General features: G+C 52.3%; 4 protein-coding genes across 4 annotated transcripts; 2 read left to right on the forward strand and 2 right to left on the reverse strand.

The window, feature by feature from the left end:
• Positions 1 to 2,858, forward strand: SPSK_08484 (involucrin repeat protein; the record flags this gene model as incomplete). Its single annotated transcript, XM_016735080.1, has 3 exons — positions 1 to 153; positions 235 to 2,700; positions 2,766 to 2,858. 3 exons carry the CDS (start codon positions 1 to 3, stop codon positions 2,856 to 2,858), a joined length of 2,712 nt encoding a protein of 903 aa, XP_016588065.1.
• A 719-nt stretch (positions 2,859 to 3,577) lies between these two features.
• On the forward strand, positions 3,578 to 4,523 carry SPSK_09612 (uncharacterized protein; the record flags this gene model as incomplete). Its single annotated transcript, XM_016736184.1, has 2 exons — positions 3,578 to 3,914; positions 4,003 to 4,523. 2 exons carry the CDS (start codon positions 3,578 to 3,580, stop codon positions 4,521 to 4,523), a joined length of 858 nt encoding a protein of 285 aa, XP_016588066.1.
• A 1,579-nt stretch (positions 4,524 to 6,102) lies between these two features.
• Positions 6,103 to 6,618, reverse strand: SPSK_10913 (uncharacterized protein; the record flags this gene model as incomplete). Its single annotated transcript, XM_016737150.1, has 2 exons — positions 6,103 to 6,291; positions 6,418 to 6,618. 2 exons carry the CDS (start codon positions 6,616 to 6,618, stop codon positions 6,103 to 6,105), a joined length of 390 nt encoding a protein of 129 aa, XP_016588067.1.
• Positions 6,619 to 16,634: 10,016 nt separating this feature from the next.
• On the reverse strand, positions 16,635 to 17,012 carry SPSK_10038 (uncharacterized protein; the record flags this gene model as incomplete). Its single annotated transcript, XM_016736600.1, has 1 exon — positions 16,635 to 17,012. One exon carries the CDS (start codon positions 17,010 to 17,012, stop codon positions 16,635 to 16,637), a length of 378 nt encoding a protein of 125 aa, XP_016588068.1.
• Between the last annotated feature and the right edge of the window lie 7,750 nt (positions 17,013 to 24,762).

The following is a 24,762-nucleotide window of genomic DNA, read 5'->3' on the forward strand; positions in this document are numbered from 1 at the left end:
ATGAATGGTCTAGGAGCCAGGAAGGCGTTTGGCCTCGGACCGGACGAGACATCACCCTTCCAAGACGTCGTACCTACCGGTCGCGCCATGGCCAAAGGCTACAGACAAGAGATCATGAACGGATTCGAGGCAGAGCGGCCACGATACAACCCTGTGAGTTGACCGTCTGCTCGGAGGGCGGTTGTGTGACACATGCACAAGCAATCGGGACTAACCACCTGCCTCCCATAATAGATGAACGCCGACCGTCCGCAGAGCTCGCCACTCGTCGACCTCAAGGACCCGATCCAGGTCCATCTACTCACCGAAACAGCACTGTCCGACAGCCGAGAATGGGTCATCCTGTCCCAGGAAGAGGTGGACGACCTGAAAAAGCAGTGCCAGTCCATCACACAGCGTATTGAACAGACCCAGGCCAACCTGGCCATCCAGTCCAAGTACCGCGATGCCGCCGTCTCCATGGCAAAGCTGTACTCGCCAGGCAAGCGGAAGAGCGTTGTGAGCGACCGCAGCAGCAGCGATGCCGATGCGGAACGTCTAGCCTGCGAGCAGCGGTGCGAAGAACTGGCCACAGAGCTGTTCACATTAGAAAAGCAGCTCATGGAGCCGCAACGGCGACTCTTCCAGCACACGGCGGGCATTCTGCAGCTGACGCACCGAGCCGCCCCGCGAAACAAGAATGCCAACGGCCCGACACTGCCCGTCAACGGCATACCCGGCAGCCCCGAAAGCATGTACACGTATTCCAACGGCCGCGAGAGCATGGAGCTTGTTGCTGGCAGCGACAGCATGTTCGACGACCGCAGCTTGTATCTTCCCATCGACCAACCATTCGACCCATCCGGCCGCTCCAGAAAGAACGCCATTGAGATCCCGCAAAAGTCGCCGATCCGGAAAGAAGCAAAGGAGCTCCGCGAAGAGAGCGACCGCCTGAGGGACACCAACGCTCGACTGCAGGTTGAGTGCGACCAACTGCGTGCTGCGAGCGATTCGGTTGGGCTTGAGCTGGCTGCATTACAGAGAGAAAGCGGCGAGCGGCTCCAGTCGATGGCCGACGCCGAGCGGCAAATCGAAGACTTGAACGGCCGCCTCCGCGAGATCATTGTCCGGTTTAACCCGAAAAAGAACGGCGGTTACGAAGGCCCTCCGGCCGGCACTGGCAACGAGCCAGGAGACGGACTCGTCTCTCAAATTCAGTACCTCGCCGAGGGCCTTGGCGTGGCACAGCAAGAGCAGGAGCTGAGTGCGTCTGCGACGGCCAGACAAGCCGACTTGGGCGGCGCACTGGCACAATTCGAAGGCCGTTTGGCAGCCGTCAATGGCCAGCTGCAGCGCATCGTCTCGTCGGCTGCTGCTTCTCTAGAGCCGGTTCCGTCCGTGTCTGGAAGCAGCTCTAGTGCGGGCCTGGGCAGCCAGCTCAACTGGCTGGAGGATGTCCTGCCCACGATCGAAAAGGAAGTCGACCGCGCGGCAGAGGCGACCAATGCATCCGCTTCGAGCCAGCAAGCAGCTGAGCAAGCAGACACGGTTCTCGCGGGCCTCTGGGACATAATGCAGTCTGGCTTCGCCGAGCAGCAGCGGAAGCGCGAGGAGCGCAAGGCATCCAGAGCATCCATGGGCCTCGGCGCCGACGAGGAGGACGATTCAGGCGACGAGTCGCCCATGAGCCCCAGCGAGACGTACTCGCTGCAGGCCTTCTCCGCCAAGGTGCAGTGGCTGTACTCGCAGACAACAAAGCTGCGCGAGCACAAGTCGGTCCTCAAGCGGCAGATTAAGCAGCAGCGCGAGCTCAACAACAAGTCGGACGCGGAGAAGGATGAGGAGCTCCAGAAAACGATGGCCGAGCTGCAGACGACGGCCGCTGCCCTGCAGAACAAGACAGTCGAGCTGCAGCAGACACAGCGGGCGGCCGAGGAGGCACAGGACCAGCTGGCACGGACACTCCTAGACCTGAGCGAGGCCCAGGAGGTAATTGCAAAGAAGGACGCCGAGGTGTCCTCGGCCAGCCGGTCGATCGAGCAGCAGTTGTCGGAGCGCACAAACAAGCTCTCTGCCCTCGAAAAGCAGAGCGCGCAGATGCAGGCGGCCGTGGCGACGGCCGAAGCCAACGTGGCCAGCCTGACCGCCCAGCTCAAGGAGGCATCTGAGGCACGCGATGCGGCAGCCGCCAACGCCGCGCAGGCGGCCAAGGATGTGCAGGACCGGGACGCCGAGCTCGAGAACCTCAACGCCATGGTAGTGGAGCTCAAGACGGAAGCCACGATTGCCAAGGCAGAGCTCGAGGGCGCGTACGGCTCACGGACACAACGCGCCAAGGACGTGGCGGCCTACTCCAAGTCGGCCGAGAACGAGGAGCTGCAGACGCAGCTTGACAAGATGAAGAAGGAGCTCACGAGCACGCTCAAGGAGTACGAGGACCTGACCAAGGATACGATCGCCGCGGAGCGCGAAAAGCTCGATCTGGAGGCCCAACTCGACGATGCCCTCGCCGCGAAGGCCGCGCTCGACGCCGAGGCCCGCGCCACGCGCGAGAAGCTCGAGGCAACCGTGGCCGCTCTCAAGGAAGAGCTGGATGCGGAGAAGCTCAAAGTGGGACCCGCGTCAGGCGGCGGTCCATCGCGCGCCGGTGCCAGCATGCTGAGCGAGCAGTTCCGGGCGACGATGAAGGAGGAGCGCAAGAAGTTCCAGGAGGAACTGAGAGTGAGTTTGCCCACTGCTTTTTTGGCCCTTTACGCCACAACAAGCCACAAGACTAACACCCGCAGAACGAACAAACACAGAGACGGAAGCTCGAGGACGAGGTGCGCGCATTGAAGCGGGCTGCAGGGCCTGGCAAGAGCCCATTGAGTCCACGATAACAAGCACAAGTTCGCTTGCTTTGCTTGACCGTTCAAAACCATTTACCACTTTCAATTTCCCAAGTCTTCATCCGTCCTTTCGTCCAGATAAGGCCATTTGCATCATATATGCAGTGGACCAGTGGACAGCATACCGGAGTCTCTCGGCGCTTACATTGTCCGCTTTTTTTGGGATTCAGTTCTATGCTTTTACATCTTTCCTTTGTCGCTCTACTTTCGTTCTTGTACTCTTGGATACTTGTAGATTTATTTTTGTCCCATCTTTCCTGGCATTTGGATATAGAATTTTGAGCGTCGCAGCATTCTGGAGGAACAGCACGGTGCTGTTTGGCGGGATTCTGGACAGGACACATGTACCCAAAGGGCATTTGCCGCTGCCAGAGGGCCTGGGGTGTCTGGTTGTACTCTAATGCATTTCAAAAAATAGATATTTGCTTCATTTTGGATCTGGTGTGTTTTATATGTCTTTTGGCTTGTGTGTAATGTTGCGGCACGTGACCGCCTACAGCAAGGCTCAAGCTAACATCATCCCGTCACCAACCAACCGCAGCAAACCCGCATCGTCAACCTTTTTAGATGAATGTGAGTCGGACCCACGCCACCTTCTCATATTCTACGACACCAACGTATTTTCTTTGTTAAGTAATACGGCAAGGACGGTCTACGCCGCCTGGTAGAGAACCGCTCGAGGAACATTCACACTCCAAACAACGGTGCCAATGGGAGACGACAACACTGCTGCCGCCGCCGCGCCGCCCACGGAGATGAAGGTCGATCCAGCACGTACCGCCGCGCTGGTGGCCAACCTCGCGGCCGTCAAGGAGAGGCTTGCTGCGGCTATCTCGGCATCACCGTCTTCGGCGGCACTAAACGTCCGCCTGGTGGCGGTCAGCAAGCTCAAACCGGCCAACGACATTTTGGCGCTGCACCAGCCGACCAGCACGGGACAGGAAGGCCAGCTGCACTTTGGCGAGAACTATGCGCAGGAGCTGCGCGACAAGGCGGCGCTGCTGCCACGAAGCATCCAATGGCACTTTATCGGCGGTCTCCAGTCGGGTACGTCTTCCCGCGGTCAGCGGAAACGCCACCCGCCGCCCAAACTGGCATGTCGTCGGTTGTCGTCGGTTTGTCTAACCAGTCACAGGCCACTGCAAGAGCCTCGCCCGTGTCCGCAACCTGTGGTGCGTCTCCAGCGTCGACTCGGCCAAGAAGGCCAAGCTTCTGGACACGGCGCGGGGCGCGTTCCGCAACGATGCCGCGGGCGGCGACGATGTCGGTCCCATCCACATCCATGTCCAGGTCAACACCTCGGGCGAGGAGAGCAAGTCCGGCTGTGAACCGGGCGACGAGACCGTGGCGCTATGCCGCACCATCGTCGAGGAGTGCCCCAACCTCAAGCTGCTCGGTCTCATGACCATCGGCGCCATTGCACGGAGCAAGGCCGTGGCGGTCGACGCATCCGAAGAGAACCCGGACTTTGTGGCGCTGCGCGAGCAGCGGGACCTGGTGACCAAGGCGCTGGGCCTTTCGGCACCGCTCGAGCTCAGCATGGGCATGAGTGACGATTTCGCGAGCGCCGTGGCGTCGGGCAGCGGTGAGGTGCGCATCGGCAGCACCATCTTTGGTGTGCGGCCGGCCAAGGCGGATGCGAAGCTGACCGTCTAAACCACAGGTGGTGCGGTCACACGGTGTTATCGGATGCGGCGGGAAGGAATATGCCACCTGAAATAATACCGAAAAGCAACACCAACTTTTGTAATAGACATCATCGCCATTGGTGCTTACCACCTCGCTGTTCTGACAGCCAAGACACTCCATTGCGCATTACAGAACTGTCTTTCCTCGTCTCATATTTGTTTTCGTCTCTTGGTATGGTTCTTTCTCCGAGAAAGTCTCGTCGGCGTCGATCACCCCAGTTCATGCAATGCGATCGCGGTTGCGACTTCGTCCCATCATGAAGGGGCATAACGAACCAAGGATGCAAGATACGGCAGATGCGTTCCCGTGCAGATCACGGTGAGTCTCGTGAGTCAGCTTTTCATCCGTTGTTGTTCGTGTAATCGATTTTGTAATTATTTGGTTCATGTTTTTAATTCATATTTTATTCACAAAATGTTTGGTGGTTTTCCCCGCCCTTATTGTCACGTCGCAAATTGCGTAGCGCATCCGTATATAAGTTTTTATTTGGATTTGTTTACTTATTATTATTTATTTCGAAGTACGTTAAAAAATCGAAGAAAATCAAACCTTTTCTTGAAATATTCACATTTCCGACCATCAAGGAAGGCTGGTGACTGCGTATCAAGTGGACGCATCAGGATCTACGTTCCATTCCGTCTCGTCGAACTTCTTGCGATCGCTCTCCAAAACATAAAACCACTACAAAGCTCGAGAGACACACCGATTTTGGAAAGATGAAATTCCCATTTCCACTACGAGTGAAGCATACGTGACTGCCGAGTTTTTGCTTTATTGTCCTCCTTGCTCTGCCGCCTGGCAGTTGTGTCTGCGCTATGATAGCCTCCGTGCGCCAACCATGCAACACACATCCACGGGATAAGAGCGACATCTGACCTCATCTCGAGTGTTACCGTAGACGAGCCAACCGACATTCGCACACCCATCCAAGGCGCTCCCCAAACTGACCGCTGTGTATGTCGTATACCAAAGTGGCGTGAATAGTCGACTCTTCTGGATTGCGATTTGATCACGTCCGGCAACAGACGGCAACCCCCCAGCAAAAGTGGCATCGAGAACCACGGCACGGCAGAGCAAGCCTGACCATGTCCTTTTATCTCGAAACGCCCCTGTCAACCCCGGACTGACGCGTCGCCGTAATTTCTTGTTCACTGGGGACGAGAATGGGGCAATAAAAGACAAAGGAGGACGGAGGAAGACTTGAATTTGTGGCCTGTTGCGAACGTGGAGAGTCGAGTCTATGTTGGATTGGGGATATTATGTCCTCGGTCTTTCCTGGACGCAATGTATATTCTCTGGCCAGGCTGGACCATGCTTAGCCCATCATTTGCCGCGATGGAAGCCGCCTGGTATAATCCGAACCTTCGTTTGCGGCCCGCAATCAAAAGAAAAGAGGGTGACGTAGAGAAGGCTAGCCCCCCCAAAACGCAAAAATCAACAACAACAAAATAACAAGAATGCTAAATGCCCGGCTCATTCGGTCCGCCCACACGTCGCGTATGCACGGAACACGGTTCTTTTGGTTTCTTTCATATATAATCCATTTTCACATCCCGTGGTAAGAATCTGTGTATTGACTCACGCGGTATGTGTTGCCATAAAGCATGGAGGGCATGAAGAGGCTGCGCCGTCTAGCCTCAGCGTATGGAACATGGCCTCGGACCTTCAGCGCGACGCAACCGGCTACCCACACACACCAGACGATACATTCTGCACGCTTTGTATGCTGCACGCTCTGTATAAAGAGTAATACTCTGTGCAGCACCTACCACACGCCCAGTTCTCCAGCGCTTGGTTTGCGAAATACCGCACACCTTGCGACCCGCTTGCTTCACCGAGAGCAAAGGGCTAGGCCACTCACCGACCTTCCTTGGGGTGGGCGCTTCGGCACGGGGGACGCTGACACCGAGAAGTTGTCGGTATTAGGGGTAATTTCGATGTGCAGAATACTCCAGTGGAGATAGGAGACCCTGTCAGCACATGGTTGACTTGGAAGGAGGATCGCAACTACTTCGTAGAGGGGAAAACTCTGCACCTGTCGCCAAGGAGTCTTGAGCGCCATGATACGGATGTCTTCTCTCCACGAAAGGTCTCTCTCTTTCTGAATCGAACCATGCTGCGTTTCATATTCTTCTCGCGGCGAGTAAAACTTGCCCGCACGGGAAGCAAACTTTTCATTTCAAATGGGACACGGCTCACAGTGTTGAAAAAACGACCACTCGCTTTTCTTGCCCATGGGGAAAGGTGGCACGTCAAGATTAAGCGGTAGTGGCAACAGCTGCCGTGGAGACCACCATGTGCTCATGGTTGTCTGAGTCTGTGTAACTGTCGGAGTCACATTTACCTCCCCACCGAAATTGCGAGGTTGGTGGGAACATGAACAGAAGGTACATCGCAACATCGTATTACTACCCAGTCCGGAAAGCGTCGTTGGACTCCTTTGATGTTGCAGATCATGTCGCGTGGGAAACAGACGGGGGGCTCGGCTGCCCACTTTGACAGAGCCCGCAATGAAGACCAGAGAACATCAAATGTGTACTTCAAGTACCGGGATAGCTCCACAGCACGGGTGTGTACAACATAGTGAAGCGATCAAATGGTCTGGATGGAATGAGCTCGTGAAAAGCCTGTCGGCACAAGCATTGCGGTTAGCGAGTCCGAACGGAGAGTCCACGTGTGGGAGGCGGGAAGCAAAAACGACTGCCTCAGTGCCCTGGCCTCCCCATATCCCTAAAATGCTACCTCACACAACGGTCGTTTGAGGCAAACACGAAAGAGGTCACTGCAAGGAAGAAATCGAAAAGAATAGGCGTGTTCTTGTCTTCCCGCGTTCGATTCCTAATGCGGCCTAGGGTACCATTGGAATTGACAAAAAAAGACGGAGAGAACACGGATTGGAAGGGCGCTGGCTCCGGTTGTGTCGTTCCTCCCGTGTTGCTTTGGTAAAATTGATTTCCTGATCGGGAAACGGCTTCGACGAACACAGAAGCTTCCGAAACGGCTGGACTACAGGGGGTTGGGGTGTGCGAGTTGACCTTCATTAAAAAAAAAAGCTTTGACTTGTGGGTGTGTGCAACTCCACAACAGAGCTTGGCTGCCTGGCTGCCGGGCTTCTTGTGGGCTCAATATGAAGTAAACTCATCTGTCAATTCGTGCTTGGGTACTTTGGTACCGGTCTGGGTCCGGTCCCGTGTACTTCGTATGAAATTGGCGAAAGTTCTTGTCGATGGGCGAACAGGAAACCGCTGTTCTGTTCCTCATGAACGCGTCGCAGGCTGTCACGGTCTCGGGCCCAATGTCACCTCCAGCATGTCGCATAAGGATGGACCAAGATGGACCAAGAACAGGACGTTTGGGCGAGCCGTTGTCGACGCTAACTGACCTTGACAGGGGACCAAAGTGGACCGTAGTGGACCACTTAATTCAAAAGTGCGCGGATATCTTCCCCGGCCCCAGGCAAGTCGAGGGAAGACCGAGAAGCAGGGCGAGCAACGATGGAGAGAGCCCAGTCTGAACATGACACTGAGACGTGGCATTGTGGCGTTCTCAGAATCAAGAGAGACACCGAGCCCTGGGCCAGAGACCCTCACCTTGGCCTTGCATGAAGGCATTGCTGAACATCAGATGAGGAAGAAGAAAGACATCCAAAACCAGTCCTAGGGGCGGTCAAAAAAAGACGAGCATGGCCTCGAAATGGAACCGAAAGTCCAAGAAAGGGTCTGAGCATTGCTCTCCCGTCCCGTACTCACAATTTTTTTTGTCTCTTTTTGGCTTGCAGATCGGAAACCGGGATCACTGCCGAGAAAGCGGACATGGCAAGCGGGCCCGTGTGCGCGCGCCGGCTCTTTTCCTGTAGGTGGGTGTGTAACGGTGTGTGCTCAGGTTGACATTTGGCGCGCGTGTGGTAGGATTCGTATCTGTGAGCGCCGCAGTTCGTACATAGCTGCGCGGATGCGAGACATCAGTGTACTGTTGTTGACGAGAAAGGCCCTTGTTAGGACGGGGTGGAGTTTCCAAATGCACAGTCTAAGATTGTTCGGATGGACACCATATGCAGGAGGGCGTCGACAGCCTGGCCCGCCAGGATGTAGGGCAAGGTGAAAGCTAGCGGAGCGGTGAGCATGCTGGAGATGTTGTTCACCTCGAGTTGACATAGACGCTGAAGCATTCAAGGTATTCTGAACTCTTCAGAGGTCCCCGCGCATTCCCCCCCCCCTGCAGAGACAACGCAAGACCTGCCCAGGAAGGATGAAAAGCGTGGCAGGGGCCCCACTGAAAAAGTTTTTCTTGGGAAGGGATCAGAATATGAGAAGTGAGCAACAAAAAGGGGTTGCAGCCAAAAGAAGCAGCTGCGTGTGAATGGGGGTGCCTGGATGAGCCTGAAGAGCCCCTGTGAACAGTGGACTTTCTGCTGTCTTTTCCATTCGGACCCTTCTCCGGAGTGGATCGAACAGGGTCTTCCCGGCCGATTGGATCCAACGGAGGAAATTTAGATTTCCTGGGAGCGGAGCAGGGGGGGGTGAGACTTGAGGGTAAGCAATCAGTATGGAAATATTTTTGAGCGCCGTGGCCTGAAGCCACACCGTGTTCCGTATTGCCCCTGGAGACGAGTGCTTGGGCGCAGTCCTGAGCACAGGGCTTCGGCCTGACCAGCCCCAACTACAACAAATGAGAATGGCTCGGTAACGAGACTTTCTCACCCCCGGGAGCTTAGAATCACCAATCTGTTGGTGGTGGTCTGCGATGTGTGAGTCGTCCATGTTGCAGAGGCGCGAAATGCGTGTCGAATGAAAAGCATGCGGCCAGGCTTGGGTCGCTTGAAAGTTTCATCACATGATGGGCGGCGCATGCAATGGAATGGGGAGGATGGTGTATGCGCGAGCTGCGTCAGTTTCCTACTGTTCGGTTGGCTCGTTTCAATCCTGTAGGCCGTCCAGCTCGACTGGAGGGAATTCGGCGACTTGGATTTGGACGATCAGTTATTTGATAGGTCGAAAAAGAAAAGCAAAGCAGGGAACGTCGACAGGAGGAAAGGGGTGCCTGCGAGAGGAGTGGCCTCTGTTGCGCATGCTTCATGAGATACTTAACCAGCCAGGAGGTAAAGACACTGTATCACCCATCACAAGGGGGGTGTGCTTCGACCGCATTGGCTGGCAACAGTATCGTGTTGAACGATGGAGATTCGTGACGAAGCACAGGCGTGTATTGGGCGGTGCTTGTGTGAGAATGGGCGGCGGCTCGTACTCATTGGCAACTTTGCATCCTGTGCTTTGTGTGCTTGAAAAGGGTTGAGGAGGCAAAAATAGCAATCCAAGCAAGGGCGACAAGACAAGAGACATAATTGGAGGCCCCTTTTGGTTCCTTCCTTTCCCACCCAATCCTGCACCTGCCTCCCTTGTTTCATTCGGTCACTCCTACCTCTTCTGTCCAACAGCAGCTCGAATGGGAAGGGGCGAAGCCCGAGATACTGGGATTTGGGAAGGGATGAGTGATGCACCAGGGAACGGACGAGCGACGCTATCACAAACACAGTTTCCTTTATTAGAGTTGTGTCCTGACTCCCTGTTGTGGTACCCAAAGAGCAGGCGCGATCCAATGGGGCGGGCTTGTCTGTACGATGATGTACTTTGGTAGCGTTCTCCCATTCACGAGCGGCGCTACTGCAGGAACAGCGGACGCTATCAGCTGGCGGCCGGCAATGGCTCCACGGGGTGTGGATGTGGAACCGAAAGGTCCAACAAGAACAATAGGGGAAGAACAACAGAACGTGGCGACAAACCCTCGTTAGGAAGGAAGAATCGAGCCACGCATTTTGCACAGGACTTTCGGGGGCAGGCATGAATTTCGTCTCGTCTCGGTGAAGATGGCACTGACCAGGCAGGGGCGATGGTGTGGTAAGGTACTGTTTTGAGGGCAAAAACCGTTACAAAACACATTTCAGGCGAGCATGGGGCAAGAAGCAAGGTTTTGACGCATCGAGTCCCCTTTCCGGCAGGCACCTTCGCGGAATACGGAGTACGACGTACGGCGGCAGTCTGTCGCCACTTCCCCTTTTCGTTGGTCGGGATTGCAGGGAAGGGCCAGACGGGAGGAAACATGGAGATGCGATGATTGCAGCTCATGATTTCATGCTATTTCTTTACTTCTGCATACGGCTGTATTTTGCGCAAGCAACTTTCACTTCTCATTGATACCCGCCACTAACTCTATCGAATCTGTCAGTGCTCGCCTCAAGTGTCCGAGGTGTGAGGGTGTGAGAGGCTGGCCCCGGCGTCCATACTTGGTAGTATTGGTCGTACGATGCTGGTCATTTGGCCTCCGTAGTACGAAGTAATCCGCAGGCAGGATTGGGTTGTGTCTCGTTTTGCAAGTACCTCGCTCGCTGCCCGACAACGACGCCCTGTAACGCAACACGCGGTTTGTGCTGACTTGCCCGAGGCGCAGCCTGTAAAACCCTGGATGGGGGCGGATTGCTGCCTGCAGTCTGATTCCAGCTGCGTTGTTGTCGACTGACCCGAAAACGCTGGTGTGCATTCGTTTGCGACGTGCGTCGGACGGGGGAACAAGCGTCGCATTTCTGGTGCCTGATTTGCACACGGGGACTCGATCCGATTACCAAGTCAAGGCCCAAAGCGCAAAGCTCCAAACTCGGGTCGCAGGCACGGATCTTTGATTGCCAGTGATCAGGAAAAGGATCCAGGGCGGGAATATGAGGCTTGCCTTGCGTGTGGTAACACAACAGATCGGGATGTGCTGTGTTGGGCAGAGGAAGAGACAAAATCGAGGACACGGGTTGTAACGTATGCGACGCGCAGCTTTGACTCCAAGGGCCATCCCGCCTCCAACCGTACGTACATATATCGGCTTCCTGCATTTGGACGAATTGTGTACATACGAATAAAAAAAGGACAGGGACTGTATTCTGACAAACAAGTGACACAAAAGCCGAGAAACACTAACATAAACCGTAAAGATCATTACGACGTGGAGTCTCGCAATACGGAGACGCACAACATGCCGGACGCAACACGGGATTTTGGGACACGGCGCACGGCATCGGTGTCCAGAGATCAAGGGGGCCAACGGCAACAGATTTTGCACATATTGGTATTCGTATGTCGTACTCCGTACAACACACATTCCTGTCTTTATTCCGTTTGCGTAGAATACGACAGCCAATGGAGCCCGAATACCCACGGATCTCGATGGTTTGTACCTGAATCCGCTCGCACAGAGACAGGAGTTTGTTACCAATTGTCTCGGTGTCGGTGAAGACGGAGGGAGGACGATGAGGATGAGGATGAGGATGACGGGCTCAGCCTATTTTTCAACCACGTTTTTGTCTTGGATCGGATATTGGTTTGGTAAAGATTGAAACCGTGCAACGGTAGCCGTCTACGTCATTCTATGAGCCCCTATTTACGGCATACTATCGATATTTGAAGACTGGTGTAGGGACGATGTCGCACAATGTATTTGTTTGTACGATTGCTCAACCTAAGCTTGCCTGGTGACACCCTGTTCGCGTTGAACGTTTCTCTGTCCACTTACACAGGAAGTTGGTGGCTTTTCTGTGGCTTCTTGGGTGGCTGACGTAGATGGTAAACGTAAATAAGTTTAATACGGCATACGGGAGTTTGAACATTGGATAATGCCAGCATCTTGATTGCTACGTCTACCCTCAATCGGGCCGCTGGGCTGGTTGTCTCGCACCCACTGTTTTCCAACGGCCATGGGTAGAAATGCAACAGGCAACGCGATGATTGGTCTGCTGCGGTACAGTTTTCGCTACCCCGTTGGTAGTGGAAGGACGGGCTAGGTGCCGTTGGAGAGAGAAAATACGGGGTAAAATGAGTGACGTTTGGAGTCTTTTCCTTGTTTCCCCTGCTGAAAAGAGGCCATGGAGAGTTTGAAGCAACCTACGGAGCCAGAGAGAAAGGGGGCGTGTGGAAAAGGAGGACAGAGGTATTTCGTACGAAGTAGAGAATCTTTGAAAACCGAAGAAAAAAAAATCAAAATGAAACAAACACACAGACCTCTCGTTTGGGCCTCGGAAGAAACGTGCAAGCGAGAGAAAGAGAGAGTGGACCCCCATCGTTGGACTTCTAGAAGGATTCCTTGGTTGCCTCGAACGACAGGATAAGGACGCCAGAAACAGACCCAGATGAATCTTAGGACGAGGGGGGTGTGGCTGGAATAGAAAAAGAGAAGCAGGAATCTCCATGGCCACGGAGTAGAGTGGAAAAATAAACAATTAAACCTGACACGAAATAAAAGCAAAATTTCCAAAAAAGCCGGGCCGTTCAGCGAGTTACCCTTGTCCTAAACCCAGGAATCCACTTCTTCCCTGGTCCGGCTTCAGTTAGCATGGCATTTCCACTCAGTAGTCTCGTTTATCTCTCTTTTTCCCTCTCCCTAATTAAACCAGGCGTGCCAGGGACGAAGGTGGTACTTTGGAAGAAAAAGGATGCATCCCAAGAGCCTTGCCTAGCGTCCGGTCGCCTGGCAAAAGTCATCAGGAAGCCGACGGAGTCATACGACGCAGCAGGGCTGGAAACACAGCGAAACATGGTAATTCAAGATCCAAAAGAAAGAGCCTCGAAGCCGGAAGGAGAGGCAAACCGGACAACGAAAAGAAAACCTGAGGCGAACCATCCGCATGTTGCTCGTGAAAGCTCGTCAAGGTTCGTCAAGGTTCGTCAAGGGTGGTCAAAGATAAGCGGAAGCTGATGCGCCGTCCTCACTTTTTTGGGCATACACACGGCCTCTTAACGGGACGAGATGCCACACCAATCGATCCTCTGAACCACTTTGGCCGGTAGGATTGGCCGGTAGGTAGAGACACACTGGTGGCATTCTCTCGGCAAGGAAGAAACAAGGCCATCACAAATTGGGCCACTCCAAGCAGCGCGATCAGAAAAGACCTCACACCCTCTTCGTCGAAAACGGCCGACCGTTGTCAGAAGCACCGGCGGCGGCGCCATGTTTCGGCAAAGTCCTTGCACCGTGTGCCGACTTTAAGGGTAGATACGTACGATACTGGGAAACCTGTTGGCAGCAGCATCCTTCGGCCTCCTTTTGGATAGTATCTTACGTGCTCCTTTCCGAATATGGCTATTGGGATCACCAAACATACGTATTCCGTGCGGTCCGTTTTGTCGCCAACGTTTGTCTGATCACGTCCAGTTTTTTTTATTTTTTCCCCCTTTTTTCCCTTTCTTTTTTCATTTATTCTTTCGCGACCGCTCGAACCGAACGGCTGCAGCTTGCCGTTGTGCAGGAACAAGAACAAACGAGACGAACTGCGAGGCTGCCTCCCGCCCTGCCCGAGAGTTTGGCATGCCGTGTCTGATTGCTCGGGCAGGCAAACAGCAGCAAAATGCAAACAGGAAACCAACCTATGGTCCACTAGGCGCTAGTCTGGGGTTTTGGCTGGCCAGGGTCAGGGTCAGGGACATCGACTCGGCGATACTCCATCCCTCACATGCTAATCCTCGAAGCATCAGCGTTTGATGGCTTGGACATCACGCCCTGTGTAATTCCACTTACTGCTACCCGAGTATGTGTCTGCAGATGATTTGGAGAGTATTGTCACGTGCGGTTGTTTCGTAGGATCCATGTGTGTTATCCTAGTTATTTCTTCATACTTTTTTTTTTTTTTTAAACTAGCTTCATTTCTACGGAAGGTCGTTTGTGTCTCCGGAAGTTGTATTCAGTTTACGCGTGTGACCGCAGAGAGGAAGAAAAAGCAAACAAGAAAGGGTTTGCGTTCTGTTGGGTCGCATTGGCAGTCCCCTGTCCTCTGTACTTTGCATTTGTTCACTTTGTCGTTTTATTGGTGTTGGTGAATTGCATCGCTTTTGCCCTAAACTGCAGCGGTTTAAGAGCGTGTGAATAGTTGGGCTGGCCAGCAACTCTGTCGTTCGGTCTGAAAACCTGACCTGTATTCCTGGCCGAGGCTTGTCCGAGCTGCGCCACACGCCCTGCTTTTGATGGCAGCGTGTTCCTTCAATGATTCTTGCAACTTTCAGCCCTGGCAGTTTTGGGTGTTGATATCATAGTCCCCTCTTCCAAGCCTGTGGTCCTTGTCAGGCAGCCTGAGTCTTGCCCTGGCTTTTGTTGCAGTTCCGTGGCCTTGCTTCATACGACGACGGTGCAACACAGCTAAAGAAAGGGAAGAGTAGGTCCACATCGCGGCCTGGATGGGCGTCAATGAAGGGGGGATGTACGGAAAGAAGCAAGGTTAAAGAAACCAAAACTGTTCCGTAATACTCCGTAGGGGCTGACCCGACCAGCTGGATCCCTCTAAATTTAAACGAGAGGCGAACCCATTTTGGGACCGAGTATGTTTGTAGTAATGAGTATTTTTCAGTCTTAAGAATGGAACATAAAGCTGAGCATGGCAAAAGGGGCCACCGAGCACGAAGCGTGCAACGTGGGATGAGACGAAAAAAGGGACGCCACTTACCAGGTTCGTGGGAGAGCAAATGGGGTCTCCAAAGCAGGAAAAGGAAAACGTTCGGAGAACGGAGTACGCTGTAATTGAAACAAGGGAAAAGCGTGGGGGGCAGTCGTTTTGGCAGAGGGGCATCACGAGAGACAGAGGGGGTGTAAGTTTCTTTGGCAATTTGGCGGGGGCGGGTTTATTGACAAAGACCGAGACCAAGGGCGATTCGAAACAAAAAGAGACAAGATGGCGAAATGGCGACGTAAGAGGGGGCGTGTGTTGTAGGCAAGATGGGGGAGAGCGTCAAGAAGACTCGAAGAGTTGAACGGCTCAGAAGCACACAATTGTGTCGCGAATTCAGTCATCTTCACAACATATTGTGTCTGTTTTTCCACATCTCACACTTGCTTCCATACTGGCCGATAGGAACAGAAATGCTGCCTGCCATGAAGAGCACTGCTGTCCAACAGATGACCCACGTCCTGCGTACGAAATAGAGACCTGTTCGTGTTCGGATTCGGACTTTGTCCGTAAACATTCAACGAGGCGTCTATATTGCGCTGCGAGACGGCGCACAAGCAGAAGAGGAAAGGGAGCTATTGACAAACGACGTAAAAGAGAAAGCACAAGAAAACAATATTGATGGGGCGGTACAACGGCCTGCGTACTGCTACGCAAGGGACTGAAGGGACAAGAGGGCAGCCCTAAGAATAGAAAACGAAAAATTCTCTAAACTGTTAACACAGCCGTGTTAGTATATTGGCTTTGATGAGACGTGTTGTGCTCTTGACACAACATGCTGTGCTGCCCGCACTTGTGGAACACTTGTATCCCGACGACGTGGCGTTGACTTGGACAGCTGGCGGGTATGATGGAGCTAGATGTAGTGGTGTATAGGCGTGCAGGCGAGGATTGGTTGGTAAGTACGTGACTTATTTCAGCTTCCGCCCGGTTTTCAGCTTTCGTCTACAACAGCGTAGATGTATTGTCCGTCGTGTAAGATAAGATTTATATGTTGCACTGGGGTGCGATATCATAGGAATATGGAAGAAGAAAAGACCATGAACGCCTGTGGTTACATGGATGACACGCAATGCATCTCATCTTAGCCCGCTCAGAACGGCGTATGGCATTCCTTTTGGCACTCTTGTGGCAGGCGCAGGACCTTTCGGGAAACAAATCATAATAAGACGAACAAAGTTGACGCAAGGATTGCCTCCCTGGGAGAGCTCTGCTTGGATGCTTGTGTCCAAGGCCGGTTTTGATACAGACTGCCTCCAGCCCCCTTTTGCTTTTTCTTTTCCTTTTTGCTCCCACGACTGGCTCCACTCGTTATATTCGTTTCTAGTCTCCCATCGCCGCGAATTCAGAGTTTCTCGTATCCTCTGCTGCTCCATGGTGCCTGCAGCAATACTACCCCAAACGCAGGAAGAAAAAACCGTTCCGCCGACTTGTTGGGACGGATAGTTCCCTGACATTGGCGTGGTCTCATATTCTTAGCGCCATGCAGCAGGGAAAGAAGCTGGGTCGAGCTATTCCATTCTGAGGCAGACCAGCTCACAGCGGTTTGCGAGTATGCTGGATCAGGAGATTTTACACAGCTTGGCTGGAAAAAAATGATGAAAGATGTATTAGCTTGCCGACTTGTGTGACCCGAGCGCCCATGCGAGTGTTGCAAAAGAGACATGGAATCGTGTCTTGTCAGGCCCGCAGGCCCAAGTCGTTGGGCAGCCGGGCTGTCCTCGTAGGTCGTGGGCGTTCTTGACAGAAACGGATTGCGCCATAAGGATGTCGCTGTAACCGCGACGTTCTCCCTTGAGGGAAGAAAGACGGCGACCTCTCAAGGGAAATTCGCTACGACTGTGCTGGTTTGTATTTCTCTCTTTCTTCCTTTTCACCTTTGATTGTTTGCCTGACCCTCCCTGGGAGGAAATATAGGGCGAATTGCCAGTATAGAAAGGACGAGAGGTGGCCCGAACCAATGCGTTTGGGCATCCAGCTGTTGTCATTGTGGCATTTGGCATGATGTGACAATGTCCGTGTTTTTATTTGTTGTACCCCGTATCGTACCTGCATTCCGGGCAAGCCTGCTTGACAGCTGCAGTCCAGAACACGCGTCGGTACTTGCTCCTGGAGCGCGCAGAGAGCATGCAGTAGCGGGCATGACACTCGATCTGCTGAGCTACCCACACGGAATTGCTATCCCATGTCACTCCTCTGTCTTTCTGTAGTGTGGATGCGTCCTGAATGGGCGGCTCAGCGGGTCAAGTACCCGCCACTTGGGTTCGTTTGGGATTTACCCCAAAACAGTTGCGCGTTGGAATGGCGATCGCTGGTCTCTTTTTTCGATTTGTGTTTTTGTTGCTGTGTTTGACGGTCAGTGACCTCTCATCTGCCTGTCTCGCTTTCCGCGACGGGGCCTGTTTCTTTTCCCTGTGGCGACTGTGGTGATATCTGACCTCATTCTGGATTCCTTTCAGCTTTCTTTTCTTTTTTGAGTTTCCCGTTTTTCTTGTTTGTTGTCTCACCCTGTCGTCTCTCCCTACCTTGGGCATGGTGGAACAGACTCGAAATTGGATTCACGCCCCGTCTGCTCTCCTCCCCTGGCAGGGAAGTCGCTGGGTGTACGGAGTTGTAAAAATGGGTCGCTGTCAATCAACTATTGTCGGGGAAGCTTCCGTCCACCGTCCTCAGCTCGCACCACGGAACCAAGGAATGTGATTACAAGATTCGCGGGTTCATGTCTCAGGCGAAGAAGGCGCGAAGGCGAGGAAAAAGCACAGAGATCAGTCGTTAGAGCGACGATCGCACAGCGATGTCTGCCACTGGGATCGCGGAAATTGATTCTTGGGTCTCTGTCTTGGGATGCTGGCTTCGGGGTGCTGTGGCCTATTTGTCGATTTGTCGCACTCGAACTCGACGAAGCAACGACACATTTGCCGACCGGCCTTGTGTTTCGTGCTTTGTGTGTCGTAATACTACGCCGTCAAATAAAGTTGGCGGTGTCTTGCGGCTAGCAGCAGATGACGCTCACAGCCATTCGCCGAAGTGGCAAAGAGGCACCGGGTACTGTCGTCTGCTTATGGGTAAGATTACTTGCACCACTCTGGTCTACAGAATCGCATATCGTTGTGCAGGACTCTGCCTCATCTGCCAGCGAAGTACTCCTTATCGTCTTGCCTCGTTTTAAACAAACCACTGCGCAGAGGGCGGGAATCTTGAATCTAATCGTGTTGTGCAGCACAGCATTTTGCTGCGGACAGCTCGTACCTGACGGAACGGGCCTCGCAGGTCAGCCTGACACCAACTGGGCGGCTGTGAGGGCATGATGTGCGAGGCGTGGATGTCAGCAAGGTTGGTTGTCTGGTCATTGTTGTTCGATCCTTTTTGTTAAGAGTGTCCACGACTACGACGCAACCGTTCTCTTGTCCAGCGAGTGCGGGGGGTTGCCAGAGTGTTGGTCTTGGGTTGTAAAGGGGGTGCTGGGAAGCAAGGTCGAGAGACGACGAGGGAGGGAGGTATACAGACAGTCAAGGGTGAAGTCAAGTCCGGCTTGCTACTTCGCAGATGTTGATACTCTCTGTAATATACGTAAGGCCTTTCCGAGGTGTCTTTCCAAAGGTACTCGACCAGGCCTACTGGATCGACGAGCGGAGATGTTGAGCAGTAAAGGCCGTGGATGGAGGGAGGTGCCAGCACTGGGATGTATGCAATAGTATGGGATGCGGCGAGAAACAGTCACAAATACGACAGAAAGCAGAAAGAGAAATTATGTAAAAAAGCCATTGAAATTGAGGCGAAAATATCAACACACTATCAGCCACTCAAGCAGAAACACGGAAAGTGCTCGAGGTCCAGTCCTGCCTGAAGGAGGCGATCGAAAAGAAAGCAAACAAACAAGGCAGGAGCAAACAGCTAAAGCTTTCGAGGGAAGGAGCAAAACGGCCACGTCCATCGTTACTTCCCAAAGCGACATCTTTTCGCATTATAAGAAGGCAGCCAAAGCCCCTTCCTTCCCTCGTCTCTCGTCCTTCCTATTGTTGTCATCCTTCATCGAAAATCGTGTCGCATCTGGCTAACAACATCCTCTATTTTGAGCTTCATTCTGGCCGTCATCGGATTTTCTCACCTCTGTGCGAACACACCTACACTGCCTCATTGACACCGTTGGCTGCCAAAACACCTTCACACGGTGACAGTGACTGTACCTCAGATAGGCCAGCGCAACGACCTGCGGAAACCAGCCAGAATCCTCCTGCTCTTCTAGAAGCCCGCCTCAGGCCTTCTCTGCACCCCCCGTCATCCTCGCTGCCGGGAGCCCTTTCGAACACCCCTTCGCAAATCCCTCCCAGCGGCCCTTTTCTTCCGTACACCCCTCTCCCCTGCTCTCACGCTCTCGGCCTGTCTGCCTCTCTTCCTCTGCCCTTGGTGTTGCACTCCCAGCGCGGAGCATCCAACGCCTTCTCCCGCCCTGCAGGTCCCACTCGCGACCCGTACCTGGCACTGGTCTCCATTTCCTAATACCAGCTATTAGTCTGAAATCAAAGTCTACCCCCCCCCTTTCGCTGCCTTTTCCCTGTTCCCCTGATCCCCGGCGCCGCTAAATACACACGCGACCGCGCGCAAAGAAAAGGCCAGAGAGAAAAAAAGAAAATACCCATCCCCCTATTTTCCCTCTCCAAACCTTTTTATTATTTGAAATTTGCGCTTGTTTCGTGGTTATTTTGCGCCCAGTGTAGGTCTGGTCCTTTCTGTACAGCGTTCGCCTCCCCTTCCCTGGCCTGTCGCTTTCTTATTTTTTTCTTTCCATTCTTTTCACACAAAAAGAGGATCGCCCCCGACTTTGCGACTCGCTTCAGCTTCCTTCTCTCCCTTTTCTTTTTCTCTCCTATTCCTCATTCCGCCTTCATATTTATCTTCCTCCGTATCCCTTTCGCTTTTTTCTCCTTTTTCCTGTACTCTATTCTACATTACTTCTAATAATCTCTTTTACACATTTCTTAGCTTCACCATTTACTCAACCTCAACATCCTCGCCTTTTTGCGCACCAACTTCAGCTCAGGAACACACACCGTCCAGAACATTTGCAACTCGACATCTATTTCTGCCCAACCTTCTGGCTTTGCATACATCTGCAGCCGCATGCGCCGTCCCATAAAATCAAGTGAGTCAGAAGAATCATGGACTTGTGTGATGCGGTCAACGGAGCAGCCGGTGCGGTCAACTTCGACTTGGTCTCTTTTTATTTTGTTTTCGGTCGCACACTTATTTGACTATAAATGGGGGCACCTCTGCGAGGCCTTTTGTTCTATAGCTGCTAATATCCCGTCACAGAATAAACATCTTGTTTCTGTTAGCTCGTGTCTACTGCCGCAGACCAATACGCGCACACGACAAACTACATTCTTCTCCCTACCTCTCTTCAAGAATAAGAGCCTTCTACATATTCAAAATGGTCGGAAGCCCATCACAAAGTCTCGTCAACAACGGCCGTGGTGCCTACGACACAACAGGCGTTCCGAAGCCGACGCCGCCAAAGCCTCGGTAAATTATCGAGAAGCTAGAGCTCAGAGAGGCATCTCGCGATGTTTTCTCGTCGCTCACTGCCCACTGGTCTGACAGCTACTTGACCTGTTTTGGCAACAACTCATCGTTCTCTCTTTTCTTCCTGCGAACCTGGCCGGCTTCATCTCTCCATTTCTCTCGCCATCGTTTAAACTACTGGACCCCGACACCGGGGCGCCGAGACGCTCACCGCATTCACTTACAACAACGCATCTTGCATGCTGCATGCAACGCCAATAACCGAATTTCCTTTTCGACAAACCCATACCCACTCACCAGCTCCCACCGCCTTTCGCTCTATCGTTTCCCACTGTACTACTATCGCCTGTTCCATTTTCTCTTGTTTGCTGCATGTCCGCGTCATTGTTTGCTTTTCCGTCGCATTATCTCTTCAGCCATATTTCCTCTTTTCTTATCAACTTTTTAATACTCACAAATCCTTCGAGGAGAGAACACGAGGATGATCAACAAACATTTACACTATTCGGCTCGCTGCCAAACCAACGACTTCGTCTTGCTTCCCAGCAGCTAGGCATGGGACGACATAACAACCAACAAAACGCGCAGCATCGAGGAGGAGAGAATGCCTTCTCGGAGACATGGACGATTTCGCGGTTTTTTTTTTTCATTTCATTTCAGTCTACTGTTTTTTCCATTTTCGGTTCGGCGTTCAAATTATAGACGGTCTCAATTTCGGTTTCTCTTTTCGGATTTTTTATTTTTCAAATCCCTCTCACCGTTTCTTCATAACTACCGCCTCTCGACGCACATCCAACACCGACAACGCATCGCGATCCGCGCCCACCTTCCTCCAGTCGTTGTCTCACCGGAGACGGTCATACCCGCGAACCAACCGGACAATGTTATCGTCACCTCATGAATGTTCGTCGCTGCCCAACGTCATAGTTCAGCTGCAAGGTCTTTTTTAGGCCGGCATTAGTGTGAATGCTCTCACCTTCATTTCGACAGCGTCTCCGTCGACGGGTCCTATACTTTTGCGCTTCTGTTTGCCCCGCTACGCACTTTTTCTGCTTCGCAGTTCTGTTTTATTATCGAAAAGGGCATCGTTACAAAGGGTTTGATTTTTTATGGATTTGTTCGGAGATGGATAGGTTCTTCACTTCCGCGGGAGGCCTGTCTGCCACCTGAGCAATATGGATTTGTATTTTCTGTTTTATGGGACGGACAACAAAAATGGGGGGGACCGGAAAAGAACTTTGCTTTTTCTGCTTTGATTTTGTATTAGCTTCTTTTTATCAATGGGCCATGCATTATATAGATAGACGGTTTCTTTCGCTTTTTTCGCTTCGTTATTTTTTTTCTTGCTTTTATACACTCGGCCAGGTTTTTCCTGTTTGGTCTTCACAGACCCATGGAAAGATTCATCCCGAGTATGGGTGGACTTTCTCGTTTCATCACTTCTTTTCACTCTACTTATTTCTATACCTATTTCCTTTTGTTTTGTCTGCTTTCACAACGCAAATTATTCCCTGTACAGATACTACAACTGGTTTTGCTCTTAATAAAAGCCTGAAGATGCCGCACACAATAATGATTTGACCGAACCGGCATGGTGACCACTTGTAGCCCGAAGGAAGAGGGATATACGGGAGTATGTCTTTCTCTTACGTAGTCCCAACAGTAGTATATCCTCATCCGTTTGTGTCGTTAGCTGGGGTAGATGTGTCAGATGGCTCACTTTTTGCCGTTTCATTTCGTATTCTATTTCGGAAGCTTACGGAAAGGCTGAAGAGATTTTCGAACGGCAAGTCGTGTATTTTGAGGGCACTTTTATAGGACGTTAAGGTTAGCCATCCGAGATAAAAATCGAGCCTCGGCACAAAGCCATTGAGCTCCCAGGCTCATGAATACAATAATACACTGCTGCAAAATTGAAATACGGGCTAATTATCCGTACTTGTGACGGTAGAAATGGTGCTGGCCGGGCACACCGTCCTCGACTTCTCAACAAGTTCAGTGCCCGGAAGCACAACTGGCGCGGTGACCCCCAAGAATGAGAGGATAAGGAGGGTCGCACATATGAACGACGCACTTTCTCTGGGTTTTCGAATCCGTGCCTGCAACAGTGCTGCATTCTTAGCGTAAAATAGAGTTCATATTTCATTATACGGCGTTATTCCCATGACATTTCTAGACGACCTTCTGAGTCGTTGCTTCCTCTCCTCTGTCTCGTGTTGTGACTCAAGGTCAAGGCAGGACGAAGAAGCACTGGCTCATGACGGTTCTGCTCCTTCTTCGTTCATACATTCTGAGTGGTTCCCCTCTCTACTACATTAGGCCGGGACGGGACGCGGCTTCCCCCATACCCTAGGTGCTAGCTTGCCTCTTTAGTGCCGAAAAAGTAGCACATCTCGAAGCTGGCCTCCATTTTTTTTACGTTCCTGTAGTGTGTTGGAGCACAGTCTGGAGCAAGCTATGCTCCTGTCGTGCTAAAGGCTCACTAACTAATGACTATCGTCGTACCTCTTAGCTCAAGACTATGCTATTAAGGGCTGCGTGTGTGTAGCCGAGAACTATTTTTTTTTGCGGGCAAAGATTTTCAGGGGAGACTAGCACAGAGGTAGGAGAGAAAAGCAAGGACAAAACCGATAAACAAGAAACATCCCAAAAAGCAAGGGCATGCATGGCACATGCGGAGGAGGCCGAGATGGGTCTCCATTCGGCGTCCCTAAGTATTCCTTGTTTTTACCACTCCTTACAATGGAACTTAGATGGAGCCAATTACGGAGCTGGACGTCTCCGGCAGTCTGGGTAAAACGACTGTCGATACTTGCTTTGCACGGAATAGGGCAGCTTCAAGAGCCAAACCACATTTCTGGGGTCGAGAAGGTTGCCGGAGCCATTGAACCGTTGGGTTTTTGTCCCTGGTTTTGGGGGAATGTATCGTGTCCTTACTAAGTCTTTTGAATCACCACAGCGAGCTCTCCAGCATCAACTTTCGCTCCCATTGCGACGAGCAACCGCTCCGTCGCCCTGGCTGTTCCGGCGATTTGCATTGGAATGGAACGTGAGCTGACTATTTCCTTCTTCTTAGTCTTTTTTGCCCCTTTGAAAGCAATTTATGATTGGTTTTCTTTTCTTTTTCTTTTTTCTTCTTCCTTTTTTCCAGCTCTTTCCCTGCTCTCAGACCTGTCACTTTTTGCCCGCCGTCCTGAATGTGGCCATCCTTCTTGTTCCATCTTGTGCCCTGAAAGACAATCCAACCAATACTCCAGGGCCTGTATTTTCAATTAAAGTCCTACCAACACCGCCCTGTTAACACCAATGAGGGTGAGCCCGCCATCACGGAACACAGTCCCGGCTCCGCTCTGAGACTAACGCGACAACAGCGAGACAAGAGACATGGCTCGGTGGTAACATTGCCCCATTAAAAAATATGGAGCAGAAAAGTACAACAAAAATGCCTGCAAGTCTTGCCGTTGCAGCTCCCCTGAAAATCTCTTTACGACGGATACTCAATATTATCCTGAAAAAGTATCTCTCTGGGACCGCTGAGAGCGTTGTGATGTACTCCGCCACGCCATTTCTCTCCCGGAGAGAGCAAACGAGGATGGTAGGCAGCTAGAGCTGAGAGTGAACGTCCAAAGCACGTGAAACCCGGACCACGACCCTCTTCCACATGCGTTACTTAGCTTTTTTCTCCCGAAATGGTCTCGTGCGGCGTAGGTCGTTATTTCTTCCTTCGCGGTGTCCTCCGCGAGCAGATGAATATGTAGACTCCACATATAAAAATCCAACACGGCAGGGCAGGAAGATACGAAAAGGGAGTGAAAAACTGGAGTTGCACTTTTGCACTTCTGCAGGTCTCGGGGGGTTTTGTGGTGGCTGGCAAACCCAGGACCACGCTGCTGGGTCGGTCCAAGTCCCCGACGTCGCCTCTGCCCGATACTTTTTTTTTAAACAAAATAAAAAATAAAAACACCAGTAAAGATAGTTCGGGGTCAACGCACCATTGCCCCCTTGTCGCCAAGATTTCCAGCTGCATGCTGAATGGAGACAGCCACGCCCCCAAGGTGAAAGTTATCATCCTTCACGACTTATAGTGCTTTGTCGCGAAATATTGTGTCCCCTTTGCTTCGGTATCAGCCACAGTTCATTTGTGACGATGGCAAGGAGTTCAAAGGACAACACGAGAGACGTGAAAAGAGCCCGATCACCCCACCCCATGGCGCA

The sequence above is a fragment of the Sporothrix schenckii genome (assembly GCF_000961545.1).
Source record: "Sporothrix schenckii 1099-18 chromosome Unknown Cont44, whole genome shotgun sequence".
Classification (NCBI taxonomy): Eukaryota; Fungi; Ascomycota; class Sordariomycetes; order Ophiostomatales; family Ophiostomataceae; genus Sporothrix; species Sporothrix schenckii.